This window comes from Pseudophryne corroboree, chromosome 3, assembly GCF_028390025.1.
Source record: "Pseudophryne corroboree isolate aPseCor3 chromosome 3, aPseCor3.hap2, whole genome shotgun sequence".
In the NCBI taxonomy this organism is placed as follows: Eukaryota; Metazoa; Chordata; class Amphibia; order Anura; family Myobatrachidae; genus Pseudophryne; species Pseudophryne corroboree.
In genome coordinates, this window is record NC_086446.1 from 162,202,193 (window position 1) to 162,221,730 (window position 19,538).

The 19,538-nt window shown below is 41.2% G+C and overlaps 1 protein-coding gene, 1 long non-coding RNA gene and 2 pseudogenes across 3 annotated transcripts in view; 1 reads left to right on the top strand and 3 right to left on the bottom strand.

The window, feature by feature from the left end:
- Positions 1-19,538, bottom strand: part of LOC135054997 (coagulation factor VIII-like) — a 638,500-nt gene that overhangs the window by 343,085 nt on the left and 275,877 nt on the right. For both annotated transcript variants that reach the window (XM_063958535.1, XM_063958534.1), the window contains exon 15: positions 11,749-11,905. In XM_063958535.1, coding sequence (XP_063814605.1) covers positions 11,749-11,905 — 157 coding nt within the window. The remainder of the gene's footprint in view (positions 1-11,748; positions 11,906-19,538) is intronic.
- Positions 1-19,538, top strand: part of LOC135054998 (uncharacterized) — a 221,347-nt gene that overhangs the window by 45,695 nt on the left and 156,114 nt on the right. The gene's annotated exons all lie outside the window — the stretch shown is intronic.
- On the bottom strand, positions 3,774-3,901 carry LOC134898439 (5S ribosomal RNA; annotated as a pseudogene).
- LOC134898440 (5S ribosomal RNA) lies at positions 8,631-8,758 on the bottom strand (annotated as a pseudogene).

The following is a 19,538-nucleotide window of genomic DNA, read 5'->3' on the forward strand; positions in this document are numbered from 1 at the left end:
TGGCGGTGATGCAGGGCAGTCTGGAGCGACTGCTGATGCTGACATTTGGTCCGGACTGAAGGACCTGCCAACGATTACGGACATGTCGTCTACTGTCACTGCATATGATTCTCTCAACATTGATAGAATGGTGGAGGATTATATGAGTGACCGCATCCAAGTAGGCACGTCACACAGTCCGTACTTATACTGGCAGGAAAAAGAGGCAATTTGGAGGCCCTTGCACAAACTGGCTTTATTCTACCTAAGTTGCCCTCCCACAAGTGTGTACTCCGAAAGAGTGTTTAGTGCCGCCGCTCACCTTGTCAGCAATCGGCGTACGAGGTTACATCCAGAAAATGTGGAGAAGATGATGTTCATTAAAATGAATTATAATCAATTCCTCCGCGGAGACATTGACCAGCAGCAATTGCCTCCACAAAGTACACAGGGAGCTGAGATGGTGGATTCCAGTGGGGACGAATTGATAATCTGTGAGGAGGGGGATGTACACGGTGATATATCGGAGGGTGAAGATGAGGTGGACATCTTGCCTCTGTAGAGCCAGTTTGTGCAAGGAGAGATTAATTGCTTCTTTTTTGGGGGGGGTCCAAACCAACCCGTCATATCAGTCACAGTCGTGTGGCAGACCCTGTCACTGAAATGATGGGTTGGTTAAAGTGTGCATGTCCTGTTTTGTTTATACAACATAAGGGTGGGTGGGAGGGCCCAAGGATAATTCCATCTTGCACCTCTTTTTTCTTTTCTTTTTCTTTGCATCATGTGCTGATTGGGGAGGGTTTTTTGGAAGGGACATCCTGCGTGACACTGCAGTGCCACTCCTAGATGGGCCCGGTGTTTGTGTCGGCCACTAGGGTCGCTAATCTTACTCACACAGCTACCTCATTGCGCCTCTTTTTTTCTTTGCGTCATGTGCTGTTTGGGGAGGGTTTTTTGGAAGGGACATCCTGCGTGACACTGCAGTGCCACTCCTAGATGGGCCCGGTGTTTGTGTCGGCCACTAGGGTCGCTAATCTTACTCACACAGTCAGCTACCTCATTGCGCCTCTTTTTTTCTTTGCGTCATGTGCTGTTTGGGGAGGGTTTTTTGGAAGGGCCATCCTGCGTGACACTGCAGTGCCACTCCTAGATGGGCCCGGTGTTTGTGTCGGCCACTAGGGTCGCTAATCTTACTCACACAGCTACCTCATTGCGCCTCTTTTTTTCTTTGCGTCATGTGCTGTTTGGGGAGGGTTTTTTGGAAGGGCCATCCTGCGTGACACTGCAGTGCCACTCCTAGATGGGCCCGGTGTTTGTGTCGGCCACTAGGGTCGCTAATCTTACTCACACAGCTACCTCATTGCGCCTCTTTTTTTCTTTGCGTCATGTGCTGTTTGGGGAGGGTTTTTTGGAAGGGACATCCTGCGTGACACTGCAGTGCCACTCCTAGATGGGCCCGGTGTTTGTGTCGGCCACTAGGGTCGCTTATCTTACTCACACAGCGACCTCGGTGCAAATTTTAGGACTAAAAATAATATTGTGAGGTGTGAGGTATTCAGAATAGACTGAAAATGAGTGTAAATTATGGTTTTTGAGGTTAATAATACTTTGGGATCAAAATGACCCCCAAATTCTATGATTTAAGCTGTTTTTTAGTGTTTTTGGAAAAAAACACCCGAATCCAAAACACACCCGAATCCGACAAAAATAATTCGGTGAGGTTTTGCCAAAACGCGTTCGAACCCAAAACACGGCCGCGGAACCGAACCCAAAACCAAAACACAAAACCCGAAAAATTTCAGGCGCTCATCTCTAATATATACACATACATACACACACACACACACACACACACATATATATATATATATATATATATACACACATATATATATGTATATACAGGTTGAGTATCCCTTATCCAAAATGCTTGGGACCAGAGGTATTTTGGATATCGGATTTTTCCGTATTTTGGAATAATTGCATACCATAATGAGATATCATGGTGATGGGACCTAAATCTAAGCACATAATGCATTTATGTTTCATATACACCTTATACACACAGCCTGAAGGTCATTTTAGCCAATATTTTTTTATAACTTTGTACATTAAACAAAGTGTGTGTACATTCACACAATTCATTTATGTTTCATATACACCTTATACACACAGCCTGAAGGCCATTTAATACAATATTTTTAATAACTTTGTGTACTAAACAAAGTTTTTGTACATTGAGTCATCAAAAAACAAAGATTTCACTATCTCACTCTCACTCAAAAAAGTCTGTATTTCGGAATATTCCATATTTCGGAATATTTGGATATGGGATACTCAACCTGTATATATATATATATATATATATATATATATACACACATACACATGTATATATATATATATATATATATATATACACACATACACATGTATATATATATATATATCACAAAAAAAAGAAAATACTGTGCCACAAATGAAAATAAAATAATCTGCAACCCAACATATACAGATTTTCTGTATTGACACTCCTGATATATAGGGCGTCTGCTGAACCCCCAAGTAATACTGGGATGGTAAATCCCTGAATTAATTGAATCTAGGAAGGAAAGGGATGGGGGGTAGCGACCACTGGTGTCTAAGAATGAATTACAAATGTTTAAAATAATTAAAACATTTATTAAGAATTCACAAAACTTTTTCTAAAACTGGGATAAAAGGTAATTACACATACATATAAAAACATAAAGTGCAAAAATATTTAAAGTGCTTATCTGAGTCAGAGGTCAAATGATGCCCAATGCGTTTCGTCACACAGACTTCATCAAGGGGTAAAGGCAGAGTGAGACTGGGCTCATATTTATACTAGTGCTGCTAATTAACTCAATTATGACATCATATCCTGTATTAAAAAAGTGTATTTTTACTATGTTATAAACTTCTCCTATAAATATGACTTTCTCCTTATAGGCAGATACTATATTAAACCACAAGGAAAACGAGTGATTTGGAGCCTGAAATATTGTATAGAATGTCTTTAAAAGTTCAGTTTCTATGTATTGGCGGCACTTCCACCACACTTCCGGTGTCCGGGCACATCAGAAGTCCGGAGAGCATTACTTCCGCCCCACTTCCGAATCGTCACCGCGCATGCGCGCGCCGTCTTCTATGATCCCAGTCTCAGTAGAGCTCGAGCTGTTGCTATGGGTATGTCTTCTGCTGTGGCGGCCATCCTCTATTAGATCTCTTTATTCAGTTTATGACAGCGGCCATTTTCTAGTAGCTTGTGACATTCATGGTATAGGACATTTTCACTTATCCAGGGGCCGTTTCCATGGAAATTAGTGAGAGAAGAAAAAAACACAGTGTGAAATTTCTACTATTACAATTGCTATGACGGATATTAATAGCATCTTGTTAAAACCAGGTGTAAATGGAATCAATATAATATTATATCTATTTAGAGCAATGCAAATATTGGTATATATGAAAATATATAAAAATATAATTATATAAATATATAAAAATATATATAAATATAAATAAATGGAATTGGGGATTTAAAGAGGAGTTAAAAAGTGACAGTGCCATAACCGATTATCATTTTTTATAAATATATCGGTGATATTACATATTAAGGTGATACTGAATATTAAAGTGAATATGTGCACTAATGTATATAACAATTAGTTTATTATGATAGTGCCTCTATGTGCCATTATTGTGTATAAATGTATTATTAATTTGTGTTTCCTAGTATACACAGACAGAATATTTGGTATTTCCAGTTTAGTTTACAGTACCTGAACTTCCCAGGTGGTCTCCCTTGCTGGTACTGATCAGGCCCAACACTGCTTCGCTTCCAAGTTCGGTCGAGATTGGGCCTTTCCAGTGTGGTTACAGTGGTTTGACTGTAGAAAATGTTTTTTCTTTAACCGTGCCTGTGTCGACCACTGCATTAAACTACATGGTGGTCGATTAACCGTAATAGTGTCTATAACTACCAATATGGTGATATAGTGCAGAGTGGGGACATGTGTAGGGGACAGGGGTAAGGAATGTGGGGTGAGATAGGTGGGGTGGAAAATGGGAAATACTGTTCGCTCTTCAGTTTTATGTTCTATCATAGAAACGGAGCAATTTCGTAGTTCTCATTAAACCCCATTGGGTGTATAGTCCGTAACTGGGACCAGAACATCTCTCTTCGTGAAAGTTTATCGGCTAAATCGCCACCTCTTTCTCCCAGTTTGACCAATTTGATAGCTTTAAAAGTTAATGATTCCGGATTAGACTTGTGTGTGAGGTTGAAATGTTTTGCAACTGCATGAGATTCCATCTTGTTCTTTATGTTTCGGATATGTTCTTGCATCCTCATTTTCGATTTTCCGACATATTGCTTTCCACAGTCGCATTCCAAAAGATATATGACAGATTGGGTATTACAGTTGAGATAAGCACTTTAAATATTTTTGCACTTTATGTTTTTATACATACAGTATGTGTAATTACCTTTTATCCCATTTTTAGAAAAATGTTGTGAATTCTTAATAAATGTTTTCATTCTTTTAAACATTTGCAATTCATTCTTAGACACCAATGGTCGCTACCCCCCATCCCTTTCCTTTCTATGTATGTATATATGTATATATATATATATATATATATGCACACACATATATATATATATATCTATCGAGAGTGGAATAGACCTAATTTTGCGCTAAGTTTGGAGCTCAACCCTATGATGTACTCTCTGTTAGACAGAGTACAGGAATAGAAATACAAAAAAATTGTCTACGGGAGATGTGTTATACAATTATAAAATCTCTTCCAGAGTTAGACCACGATCTTCTTAAAATACTTCAATATATTAGCATATAAGCATTAGACAATAAATCTCAGTAAATACAATAATAAATGGCTGACATATCCACATTGAAATACAGTCATCAGATACAGAAACAATACAATGTAGGCAAATTGTTTATCCAGTGATATTTCTTAATTAGTACATATCTGATGTTCTCATATCTGAACCAAACCCTAAAACCCTGGGTTTGGTTCAGATATGAGAACATCCAGCCATTCTGCAGAGTTCAGTATTGGTGTGAACTGTTTATAGTGATCAGTACTGTATGTATCAGATGTTGGTACTATTGTAATGTGCAGAGAGGGGTGGGGTGGTAATTATTTAATCTGCTGTGACATAAATAAGGGATCAAATGAATCATCCCAAAAAAAGTATCTATTGCCAGTTTAGTGTCACATTCCCAAACAATTTTTTTAGCATTGTTCCATAATATAGCCTTTAGAAACCCCCCTCTCATGTGTTTGCCACTGGGCAGCAGTGGTGCATGGACAGAATTCTGCAACTGGTTATCAGTGCATCTGGACTAAGGACCTTTTTCAGTAAGAGTAGCAGATTCTGACAACACGCAGCTGCCCGGGATACACCACCGACACGCCCCTGTTTCCTCGGCGAAGCCCTGAAAATGCTCCATCGCCGCTCTCGACCCGCCTCTGCCTGTCAGCTAGGCAGAGGCGTTAACAGTTAATGCGACTCAATTGCATTAACTGCTTACGCATGTGCAGGACAGGACCTGCGCGTGCGCACAGCGGGGCCTTCTCAAATACTGCGTTCATGATGCAACCTGAATTATGCCTGGAGAATGTAAGAGTTATTTTCATTTTTTCAAAAACAAATTGTGTGAAGAGCTGGGAAATGGGTTTATGGGGAGAATGGGTGGTAGGCTGATTTTTTGTCTAGGATGCTGTGAAATATTTGATTTTAAAGCAGCTAAAAAAAAATTCTGTACATATATGAAAATGCCATAAACCTATGTTTGTCTACTACTGTGTCGGCCACTAGGGTCGCTAATCTTACTCACACAGTCAGCTACCTCATTGCGCCTCTTTTTTTCTTTGCGTCATGTGCTGTTTGGGGAGGGTTTTTTGGAAGGGCCATCCTGCGTGACACTGCAGTGCCACTCCTAGATGGGCCCGGTGTTTGTGTCGGCCACTAGGGTCGCTAATCTTACTCACACAGCTACCTCATTGCGCCTCTTTTTTTCTTTGCGTCATGTGCTGTTTGGGGAGGGTTTTTTGGAAGGGCCATCCTGCGTGACACTGCAGTGCCACTCCTAGATGGGCCCGGTGTTTGTGTCGGCCACTAGGGTCGCTAATCTTACTCACACAGCTACCTCATTGCGCCTCTTTTTTTCTTTGCGTCATGTGCTGTTTGGGGAGGGTTTTTTGGAAGGGACATCCTGCGTGACACTGCAGTGCCACTCCTAGATGGGCCCGGTGTTTGTGTCGGCCACTAGGGTCGCTTATCTTACTCACACAGCGACCTCGGTGCAAATTTTAGGACTAAAAATAATATTGTGAGGTGTGAGGTATTCAGAATAGACTGAAAATGAGTGTAAATTATGGTTTTTGAGGTTAATAATACTTTGGGATCAAAATGACCCCCAAATTCTATGATTTAAGCTGTTTTTTAGTGTTTTTGGAAAAAAACACCCGAATCCAAAACACACCCGAATCCGACAAAAATAATTCGGTGAGGTTTTGCCAAAACGCGTTTGAACCCAAAACACAGCCGCGGAACCGAACCCAAAACCAAAACACAAAACCCGAAAAATTTCAGGCGCTCATCTCTAATATATACACATACATACACACACACACACACACACACATATATATATATATATATATATATATATATACACACATATATATATGTATATACAGGTTGAGTATCCCTTATCCAAAATGCTTGGGACCAGAGGTATTTTGGATATCGGATTTTTCCGTATTTTGGAATAATTGCATACCATAATGAGATATCATGGTGATGGGACCTAAATCTAAGCACATAATGCATTTATGTTTCATATACACCTTATACACACAGCCTGAAGGTCATTTTAGCCAATATTTTTTTATAACTTTGTACATTAAACAAAGTGTGTGTACATTCACACAATTCATTTATGTTTCATATACACCTTATACACACAGCCTGAAGGCCATTTAATACAATATTTTTAATAACTTTGTGTACTAAACAAAGTTTTTGTACATTGAGTCATCAAAAAACAAAGATTTCACTATCTCACTCTCACTCAAAAAAGTCTGTATTTCGGAATATTCCATATTTCGGAATATTTGGATATGGGATACTCAACCTGTATATATATATATATATATATATATATATACACACATACACATGTATATATATATATATATATATATACACACACATACACATGTATATATATATATATATATATATATATCACAAAAAAAAGAAAATACTGTGCCACAAATGAAAATAAAATAATCTGCAACCCAACATATACAGATTTTCTGTATTGACACTCCTGATATATAGGGCGTCTGCTGAACCCCCAAGTAATACTGGGATGGTAAATCCCTGAATTAATTGAATCTAGGAAGGAAAGGGATGGGGGGTAGCGACCACTGGTGTCTAAGAATGAATTACAAATGTTTAAAATAATTAAAACATTTATTAAGAATTCACAAAACTTTTTCTAAAACTGGGATAAAAGGTAATTACACATACATATAAAAACATAAAGTGCAAAAATATTTAAAGTGCTTATCTGAGTCAGAGGTCAAATGATGCCCAATGCGTTTCGTCACACAGACTTCATCAAGGGGTAAAGGCAGAGTGAGACTGGGCTCATATTTATACTAGTGCTGCTAATTAACTCAATTATGACATCATATCCTGTATTAAAAAAGTGTATTTTTACTATGTTATAAACTTCTCCTATAAATATGACTTTCTCCTTATAGGCAGATACTATATTAAACCACAAGGAAAACGAGTGATTTGGAGCCTGAAATATTGTATAGAATGTCTTTAAAAGTTCAGTTTCTATGTATTGGCGGCACTTCCACCACACTTCCGGTGTCCGGGCACATCAGAAGTCCGGAGAGCATTACTTCCGCCCCACTTCCGAATCGTCACCGCGCATGCGCGCGCCGTCTTCTATGATCCCAGTCTCAGTAGAGCTCGAGCTGTTGCTATGGGTATGTCTTCTGCTGTGGCGGCCATCCTCTATTAGATCTCTTTATTCAGTTTATGACAGCGGCCATTTTCTAGTAGCTTGTGACATTCATGGTATAGGACATTTTCACTTATCCAGGGGCCGTTTCCATGGAAATTAGTGAGAGAAGAAAAAAACACAGTGTGAAATTTCTACTATTACAATTGCTATGACGGATATTAATAGCATCTTGTTAAAACCAGGTGTAAATGGAATCAATATAATATTATATCTATTTAGAGCAATGCAAATATTGGTATATATGAAAATATATAAAAATATAATTATATAAATATATAAAAATATATATAAATATAAATAAATGGAATTGGGGATTTAAAGAGGAGTTAAAAAGTGACAGTGCCATAACCGATTATCATTTTTTATAAATATATCGGTGATATTACATATTAAGGTGATACTGAATATTAAAGTGAATATGTGCACTAATGTATATAACAATTAGTTTATTATGATAGTGCCTCTATGTGCCATTATTGTGTATAAATGTATTATTAATTTGTGTTTCCTAGTATACACAGACAGAATATTTGGTATTTCCAGTTTAGTTTACAGTACCTGAACTTCCCAGGTGGTCTCCCTTGCTGGTACTGATCAGGCCCAACACTGCTTCGCTTCCAAGTTCGGTCGAGATTGGGCCTTTCCAGTGTGGTTACAGTGGTTTGACTGTAGAAAATGTTTTTTCTTTAACCGTGCCTGTGTCGACCACTGCATTAAACTACATGGTGGTCGATTAACCGTAATAGTGTCTATAACTACCAATATGGTGATATAGTGCAGAGTGGGGACATGTGTAGGGGACAGGGGTAAGGAATGTGGGGTGAGATAGGTGGGGTGGAAAATGGGAAATACTGTTCGCTCTTCAGTTTTATGTTCTATCATAGAAACGGAGCAATTTCGTAGTTCTCATTAAACCCCATTGGGTGTATAGTCCGTAACTGGGACCAGAACATCTCTCTTCGTGAAAGTTTATCGGCTAAATCGCCACCTCTTTCTCCCAGTTTGACCAATTTGATAGCTTTAAAAGTTAATGATTCCGGATTAGACTTGTGTGTGAGGTTGAAATGTTTTGCAACTGCATGAGATTCCATCTTGTTCTTTATGTTTCGGATATGTTCTTGCATCCTCATTTTCGATTTTCCGACATATTGCTTTCCACAGTCGCATTCCAAAAGATATATGACAGATTGGGTATTACAGTTGAGATAAGCACTTTAAATATTTTTGCACTTTATGTTTTTATACATACAGTATGTGTAATTACCTTTTATCCCATTTTTAGAAAAATGTTGTGAATTCTTAATAAATGTTTTCATTCTTTTAAACATTTGCAATTCATTCTTAGACACCAATGGTCGCTACCCCCCATCCCTTTCCTTTCTATGTATGTATATATGTATATATATATATATATATATATGCACACACATATATATATATATATCTATCGAGAGTGGAATAGACCTAATTTTGCGCTAAGTTTGGAGCTCAACCCTATGATGTACTCTCTGTTAGACAGAGTACAGGAATAGAAATACAAAAAAATTGTCTACGGGAGATGTGTTATACAATTATAAAATCTCTTCCAGAGTTAGACCACGATCTTCTTAAAATACTTCAATATATTAGCATATAAGCATTAGACAATAAATCTCAGTAAATACAATAATAAATGGCTGACATATCCACATTGAAATACAGTCATCAGATACAGAAACAATACAATGTAGGCAAATTGTTTATCCAGTGATATTTCTTAATTAGTACATATCTGATGTTCTCATATCTGAACCAAACCCTAAAACCCTGGGTTTGGTTCAGATATGAGAACATCCAGCCATTCTGCAGAGTTCAGTATTGGTGTGAACTGTTTATAGTGATCAGTACTGTATGTATCAGATGTTGGTACTATTGTAATGTGCAGAGAGGGGTGGGGTGGTAATTATTTAATCTGCTGTGACATAAATAAGGGATCAAATGAATCATCCCAAAAAAAGTATCTATTGCCAGTTTAGTGTCACATTCCCAAACAATTTTTTTAGCATTGTTCCATAATATAGCCTTTAGAAACCCCCCTCTCATGTGTTTGCCACTGGGCAGCAGTGGTGCATGGACAGAATTCTGCAACTGGTTATCAGTGCATCTGGACTAAGGACCTTTTTCAGTAAGAGTAGCAGATTCTGACAACACGCAGCTGCCCGGGATACACCACCGACACGCCCCTGTTTCCTCGGCGAAGCCCTGAAAATGCTCCATCGCCGCTCTCGACCCGCCTCTGCCTGTCAGCTAGGCAGAGGCGTTAACAGTTAATGCGACTCAATTGCATTAACTGCTTACGCATGTGCAGGACAGGACCTGCGCGTGCGCACAGCGGGGCCTTCTCAAATACTGCGTTCATGATGCAACCTGAATTATGCCTGGAGAATGTAAGAGTTATTTTCATTTTTTCAAAAACAAATTGTGTGAAGAGCTGGGAAATGGGTTTATGGGGAGAATGGGTGGTAGGCTGATTTTTTGTCTAGGATGCTGTGAAATATTTGATTTTAAAGCAGCTAAAAAAAAATTCTGTACATATATGAAAATGCCATAAACCTATGTTTGTCTACTATTATAGAACTCACAATATTTTACATTGCAAGTACTTCTGTTCTCGGAGTGCAAGAGTTTGTTATTTTATCAGTTACTAGTTAAAAGGGTGGTCGCTACTCACACAGGAGCTGCCGGGTTTCTGAAAGTCCTGAGGTAGAGGCACTGGCTAATAACAGAGCAAGAATTACAAGCTATATATGTGCCCAAGGGTGCATGTGGGCATTATACACAAGTGCAGCAGTATATACTGATGGAAATCTGCAAACAATAAATCTATACAAAATATATATTTTTCTTTTTTGAACTTGCAGCTCGGTTCAAACTGAGTGGAGTCACAGGGCACCAAACAGTACAAACAAAAGAAAATATCTAACAGTGAGTCACACAATACACAATGTAGTGTTGCTTGTGTACAGCAACGTTAGCTGGACACAGCACAGCCAATTTACAGCAGAGCACAGCGCAACATACAGCAGCGTGCCCCCTATACACTGAATACAGTATATACAGAGCACAGCCACTTGTAAGTCTGACACAGCACAGCCAATGCAGCAGAGTACCACGCAGCATACATACATACAGCAGCGTCCCCCCTATATCAGTGTACTATACACAGAGCACAGCCACTTGTAAGTCTGGAGTGTGGACAGTGGACACAGCAAAGCCAATACCACAGAATACAGCACAGCATAGAGCAGCATGCCTGAGAGTGAAATGTCGCCAAGTTCCAGCAGCGGCGTCTTATATACAATCCGAAACCCGTTAGAATCCAACGCTGAGAGTATGATTTTTTTACCTCGAAGTGGAATCAGAGTCTGGCGGGAAGACCAAAGCCGCAGCTCAGGAAGACTTAGATCCCGGAAGTTCGGAACTGCTCGGATTCCAAGGAATCCAAACCACTCATCTCTAGCTTCAAATAGTGTCTTCGACAGATTTTAATAAAGGAAGTATGGTACGCATATGAAAGAGCCTTGCACAAATGCCTTCCATTTTTATGGTTCTGAAATATCTGTACACATCTCTATGACCACTGAAACTACACCTAATATAAAATAATAAATACTTTTTTACTTACTATGATTTCGTCATTCACTTCAGCATGAATACATGGACCTAAAAGTCCTAGGTGAGCATCTCTCTCCCCGCGAATTGCTGGTACTGTAAAACTGCTGTCCAAATACTCACGAAATACCACTTTCTTATACCACTGGAACCCATGTGAGACAGAATGTCTGAATGGAAAGAAAGTGGAGAATTGTAATAGACAGTTCATAGACTGAAATAGACTGAAATTCAAAAAAAATAAATTTCTGCAGTGGGGTACACTGGTATTCCACAGGGAATAACATTGGGGGTGTATAGTTGGATCTTGATCTGAGGCACCAACAGGTTAAAGCTTTGACTGTCCCCCGGATGCACTGCACTGCCTCTATAGCCCCGCCTCCAGGTACTGGAGCTCAGTTTGTAAGTTGGTGCCTACATAGCAGGTCACTAACAGGGGGGGCTGCGCTAGGCATCCCAGAAAAGAGCTTTTTAAGAAGACTTCAAGGGCCGCAGCACTTTCTATGTCATTCTGACATGCTGTGCTGTGGCTCCATCATCTCCCCCAGCAGCGCTGCATACTCCCGGGGCCTGGTTCCCGGGTACTTGTAGCGGAGGTACTTGTGCTCTCCTGGATCGTGTGGCTGCACGTTATGGAGGAGGTAAGAGGGTCCTCCAGGTGGGACCCGCCGAAAATCGCAGTCTGGTCGCGGTCTCAGGAGACGGACCATGTCGCTGGCGTGGACACTGTACTGCACAGGGACCCCACTATATCCACCAGTGCAGGGAGCACAAGTCAGATTTACTAAAATCCGTTTAATATAGGCTCCATAGTACCCGGTGGTGAGGCCCAGTATAGGGGATAAGGCGCTGACCTGTAGCCCCTCAACCAGCTTCGGGCGCCCTCTACTGCTGGAGTTCCTACCCTGGAGCTGCATTTCTCTCTCCCTCACTCCCTGACAGAGATTTTGGCGCCATCTTCGCCACTAGCTGGGCTGATCTCCGGGACTGCAGAGCTCTGTCTCCTCTAATGCCGCTGTGCATTTACAGGCACATAAGTATTCTACATGTCATTTTAGACAGTGTTAGTTAAGAACAAGTGTACTGCTATCTGAATATTTAGTACAAGTATTCTGTGATTTATCTATACCCATACATATTTATATGTAGTTTTACTAGTCCAGTGCAGTTTTATTTTTAATATGTAATAACGTCTGCATTGTACATGTGACTGAGTGTGCCTATAGCTGTTGTGTGGGATTCCATTCTCTTATATCACATATTGCTATCACTATATTCTGTACCCTGAGGAGCTAGGTGCATCACGGTCCCATATATATATATATATATATATATTGTTGGATTCAAATATATTTCTAATAAATATTTCAAATACCAGCGTTAATATATGCAGCGGACGCAAGGCGCATCTTATTACCATATACGATAAAAGTGCGCTGTACATCGCAAACACTACATCCCTTAATAGAAATCAAGTACACGCACACATTGTCAGAGTTCCAACGCTCATGTATATATTTGATATTAAAAGGATATCTATACAATATATCACATGTACAGTATATATCATTCAGTTATAATTTTACAATTACACAGGAAGCAGATAGATACAAACGAATCCATTACAGCCAGCAATACATCACCCTGTCCCATGCTCACTATGCTCCATCTCACAGCAAACAGAACTTCTTGTCCCTGGAATCCCCTATACACTGTGTAAATTGGGGGAGTACATGTCTTCTGTTATTGGTCCAGGGGAGGGAACTTTCTCATTCATGATGTATCATTGGTCAGTTCATATGCAAGCACCGTCCAGCCTTAAAGAAGCAGGATGTCTTTTGTTCTAATAAGAGTGACTTAAGCTTTCATACATTTAATCATAACTAATTGTTGCAATGAGTTACAACTTAATCACAGGTATCAAATCAATCCACACATTCCTCTGATCATTTTGACACCAAGCATGACATGTTTATCTTGTTCCATTCCAATAATACATATACATGATGTTATACTCTATAATATAATTTAAAACAATATAATGTCTAGTGCTTGACATGTTTAATTTATGTGTGGTATGAAATATGTGTTAAATATATCTTTGTGGCGTTTCTGTGTGAATGCGTGTGTTACCATATATTGCTGTGCACGCTGCATGTATTCACACGCACAGCGGCTCACCAGTGTGGAGTTTGTATGTTTTCTGTTTGTAATACTTTTGACTTCGACAATATATATATATATATATATATATATATAGTGTTACACAGAATATACGATTGGGTATTTTTACTGTGTGTTTCAGTCACCTCATACTGCTTAAATCCTCTGTTTTGTGTACTGTGTTTACTGTCACATAACATAGGGGGTTACTTACAGGTATTGTGTTTGTCTGGCTTTATTTTACTGTTACGTGCTAAGGCTACATTCCTTATAATGTCTGTTACACAGGGCGGTAAATCCGCGGACGCTTCTGCACCCTGCAGTACTGGCACCACAGATTTACCTGAGGGGGAAGTTTTAGCTGCTGGTGCAGGCGCTGAGTGCTATACACCCAGTCAACCTGAAGCACCTGTGGCCAATCAGGACCCACCCTGGGCAGCATTCTCAAGTCTGCTGACTACACTTGTGACATGTATTACGCCCCCTGTGGAACCTCCTGTGCCATTGCAGCAACATATTCTACCTGTAGTTAATCAGCCCTGGGCCGATACTCTGTCTACCCAATTAAAACAATTAAATCGCTCTTTGGTTAGACAAATGTCTACCCCACGCTCCTCTGGGACCAAGGGGCCATCTAAACTGGCCATTTCTACATCACAATCCAATAATATTTTGGATAATTCTTCCGATGACGATGGGGAATATACTGATCTGTCAGACACTGATACAGTTGCTTCTGTTGAGGACCCCTGTGATGAATACTACCAAGTTAGACGGAAGATGATGTTCAACCCAAGTGAGAATGCGCATAACTTCCCTCATGGCAGCCAGACTTCGCGTGCCTCCCTGGTGGTTGAGGTAGGCTACCGTGGTCACATTGTTGGATTGAACAGGTCAGCTATGGAGAAGGTCTTGCGCCAGACTAAGTGCTCTGTACACTGCCCAGACCAGAGCTCCAGTATGTTGATGGCCAGGCGATTTTCGTGGACAGTCAAACATCCCTAAAAGGACTGCTGACTGGTCACTGCTCCCCACTCCGAGGCTGGCATCTGTGGTGAGGAATACCCAATCTGGAATTCAAAAGGGATGACACTTGTCCAAGTGGGACATCTGTAGCCACCATAAGTGGGATAGTCAGACCTCCAGGGAAAGAACAATTGTTTGAGATCTGAGAAGATGATGCTGCCCATTCCAACATGACAGGAACGGGTTTTGAAGAGGTCTGGAGGGAAAATTTGGGCGTACTTCACCATGTTGAAGGTGGAGATCATGGACCCCAAGACCTGCATGGCTAAGTTGATGGACACATGCCAGTGTCAAAGAAATCTGCGCAGGCATGTGCGAACTGGCATTATCTTGTCCACTGGCAGGAAAATCCTCTGGACCTGAGAATCTAGATGGGCTTCTAGATGTAACATCCTCTGAGAAGGCGATAGGGAGGACTTTTTCCAGTTGATAATCCAGCTGTACACTTGCAGGAAGGCAATGGTCAGATGGAGATATTGTTGCAGGATCTCCGGAGACTGGGCTAAAATCAGTCGGTCATCCAGGTAAGTAAGATTTCGGACCCATGACACTTGATATGTGCAGCCATGACTGCCATAATTTTGTTAAAGACCCGAGGGGCCATAGAAAGTCTGAAGGGCAGTGCCTGAATTTGATAATGCTGCTGGAGGATAGCGAATCTGAGGTAACGCTAATGGTTGGAAGGCACATGCATGTATGCATCCTGAATATCCAGTGAGGCCAGAAAGTCCCCAGTCTTCAATGCAAGGATAATGGAGTGGTGTGTTTCAATGCAAAACCTGGGCACCCATATAAACCTGTTGAATGCTTTCAGGTTGAGAATGGGGCTGAAGGAACTATTTGGTTTTTGGACTAAGAAAAGTGTGGAGTAAAATCCAGCCAATTGTTGCTTATGGGGAAGTAGCACTATGATTCCATATTTTATAAGAGATTGAATGGCCTATTGCAGAGCCAAGGCCTTGATGGGATCTGCTTGAAGACCCTTACAAAAAAAATGCTGAGGAGGACGCCTCTGAAAAGTGAGAGCATACCCAAGGGAGACCACTTCTCATACCCAGGCATCTGTGATAGTTTGTCACCAGGACTCTGCAAACTGAAGAAATCGGCCTCACACCTGGGACCCCCCAGGAGGAAGCCCACCCCATCAGGCAGAGTGTTTGTCGCCCAACTTTGCTGCCAAACGTCTGGCAGCCCAGGATTGCTTGGAGTGTGCTTTGGTGGACTTATAAGAGCTGGCCTGCTTGGGAAAGGACTGGCCTTTAGCCTTCCCCTGGGGATGAAAGGACTGATAAGATGATGTCCTGGGCTTTGGAGAAGCAGCTGAAGGCAGAAAGGCAGTTTTAGAAGCAGCAACAGTGGCCCTAATCTTGTCCAACTCGGCACCAAAGAGTATGTCACCTGTGAAGGGTAGAAATTCAAGTGCCTTCTTGGAAGGCTACCCTTGGGAGCGGAGCCAGCGAACACGCCGATCTGTCAGAGAGGTTGCAGACACTTAAGAAGCAAGTATTACTGTATCTAAAGCTTCTTTCCCAAGGTAAGAAGCCAGTTCCCTAATATGTGACATGTGGGACAGTTGTACCCTGGTAGCTTCTGATGGGAGGCTGCCTTAGAGTGTATCCGTCCAGCTTTCAGTAGCTTTAGCAACATAGGCTGAAGCCATAGGTGGGCATGTAATGGTGCACGCATGCGAGTAAATAGACTTGAGGAAAGTTTCTATTTTCCTGTGTGTGGTATTCTTGAGGGAAGACACAGTGGGAATAGGCAACATAGAGTTTCTAACAAGGCAAGCCACATGAGTATTTACTGAAGGGGGAGCCTCACAATTAGTACATTCCGGAAGAGGGTAAAAGGACGTAAGCCTTTTTGGTAACTGGAACCACTTGTTAGGCATAATCCAGGCTTTACACATGAGGTCAGTAAGCTGATCCGACTGAAGGAATTCTGATTTGATGACCTGTCGTTTAAACACTGGGGCTTTAGGCTTAGGGGCTGGCTCCTCCTCAACTACTGTAGAAGAGGATAATTTTGACTGCTTGCACTGAAGCAGGAACATCCACATTAGAGTGCTGTGCTGTTCTTCACGAACAGAGGAAGACTTGGGATCTGAGACATTTGTATAATTTGCCTCCTGATCAGATGACACTTCAGAATCTGACACCTGCACAGACTGTGATGACTGCACAGTACATCTATGCACTTTGGCAGCTAACGGTCTGTTGCCTTGTAGCATTTACTGAAAAATGACAGACGTTTGAACCAAACTCTAAACAGAGTGGGAAAAAGTATCCATCCAGGGAGGATGTATAGGAGGGGTGGTCAAAGCAGGTTGCAATTGCTGAGGAGGAAGAGTAGGAGCTAACAGGCGATCAACTAGCTGCGTCATGACCTGAGATAAGAAAGACACCAAAGGTGGTTTCTGGACAGGTGCTGGTGTCCTACGAAATAACACTTAGTTTAAACATAGACCATCCTGTACAGGATCCTTAAGGAATAAGTCAGCTGAACAGGATCTTCATGTAACCAGTATAGAAGCCCCAGCCTCATTACTACCTTTATCTTTGGAAGACATAGTAATATAGGAACTATAAGCACACAATGTGTATATAGCCAAATAATGTAATGTGACACCCCTCACAAGTACAAGTAAATATGAGGTACTGAACCCGTATACACCTGGTTTTGGGTTAAGGAGAGAGTAAAAGGGATAGATATAACTGACAGTTAAGATTCTGAAACAGTATATCACAATAGCAGTTACTAGCAACATTCACATACAATGCATAAATAATATACAGTATATGGGCACTAAATCAGCTACACAAGCCTTAATAGGTTGGTAGGATAAGCACTGTAAAACCTGGCCCTAGGGAGAGGTGTACAGGGAGACTGTACCAAACTTGTCTTGAGACTTGCTACAGCAGGCATGTGAAAAAAATGGCTGCTGAGCGTCTCACTGGGGGAGGAGGTTAAGGAGGAGCAGCTAAGAGGCGGGAAGCCTCTGTGAGGGATTGTGCTCTGAGTCGGGGGACAAGCTATTGGGGTAGAGCCTACCTCTCCTGTGCTGACATTAACCCCCAGGGTCAATTGGCCTCCATACTGTGTCCCTGATGCCATATGCCCTGGTGGACTAGTGGGGTTTGCGGACAAACTGGACGCCCGCAAGCGGGGAATCGCCTTACCTGCTCCCTGTTGTCCTGCTGCAGCCCTGGGTTCCCAGCAGAGCATTGCTAGCTGGAGAGGACCGGGCACCAAAAAGTTAAAGCTTTGGCTCCCAAGGCCAGCCAGCGCTGCAACACTGGTGAGTGGCCCAGTGATTTTGGCGGGCGCCAGTGGGAGGTTGTTGGAGCAGCAGCGCAGGCACCCAATAGGATGCCCAGCATTGATTGCGCTGAAGAAACATTTCTAAAAATAAAAGAAATCCTAAAAAGAAAAGCTTGGGGCTGCTTAAGAGCAGCCCCCCTGTCTAATGGTGCATCTGGCTCCTGCCTGCACCGAACTAAAACTGGCTGTCCTTGGGAGCCAAAGCTTTAACTTTTTGGTGCCAAAGCTTTAACTTTTTGGTGTCCGGTCCTCTCCAACCACCTACAGCCTATGGTATCCCTATGGACACTAAAGAAGAAAAGTGTGTATATTGATACTTTTCTTTCTTAAAATAATGCAGCAGAATCTGAATATTGAAGTATGACAGCTAATTGGACATTTTTTATTAACATTTTTATTCATTAAATACATATCACAAGGGACACATGAGTTAAGGTAGATACTTTACTGTATTGTATTTGTGAGAGAAAATATTGTATTTGTTATATATGACATTCCATGCTTATATGATGAGAATAAAATTCTTGAGATTATATACCTATTCTCACAAAGCCCGTGGGTGTCCAATACTGATGATTAAACACATTGATGTAGGCAATACTCATAAAATAACAGACAACTAATATTTCAGCACTGAAAGAAAATACATAATTATGGTGGACTTACCATCGATAACTCTATTTCTCCAAAGTCCACATTGAGATATGAGGTAGCGTCAGTGGATTGGCACCAATGAGCAAAAGCTTTCAGCCTTCCAGAATGCAACAGGCCAGTCCCTATATCCCCGCCTCCTGGCTCAGGCAATTCAGTTGTTTTCCAAATCTCAAGGCAGGAGCATCATAGAGAGCCTTAATCAGGCGAGAAGAACACACATGCACACCCTTCCTTACAAGAAGGAAGAGGTTAGTAGGTGTAAGGATCCTCAAATCAGGTGCGTCAGGGTGGGATCCCTGTGGATACATTGGACTTAGGAGAAATAGAGTTATCGACTGTAAGTCTACCATAACTACGTATGTCTCCTGCAGGATCCACAGTAGTATCCACAGGATATACATTGGGATGTCTCAAAGCAATTTTAGTGGAGAGGACGCTCCTGATTGGACAGGAGAATCCTTCGCCCAAATGCAGCATCCTGAGAGGTAAAGGTATCAAAGGCATTATGTCTGATGAATGTGTTAATGGAAGACCATGTGGCTGCCTTACATATCTGTTCAGCTGAAGCACCACATTGTGCTGCCCATGAAGGATCTAGCTTAGCAGAGACATTAGCCAGAATAGGGAGATCAGCTCAAG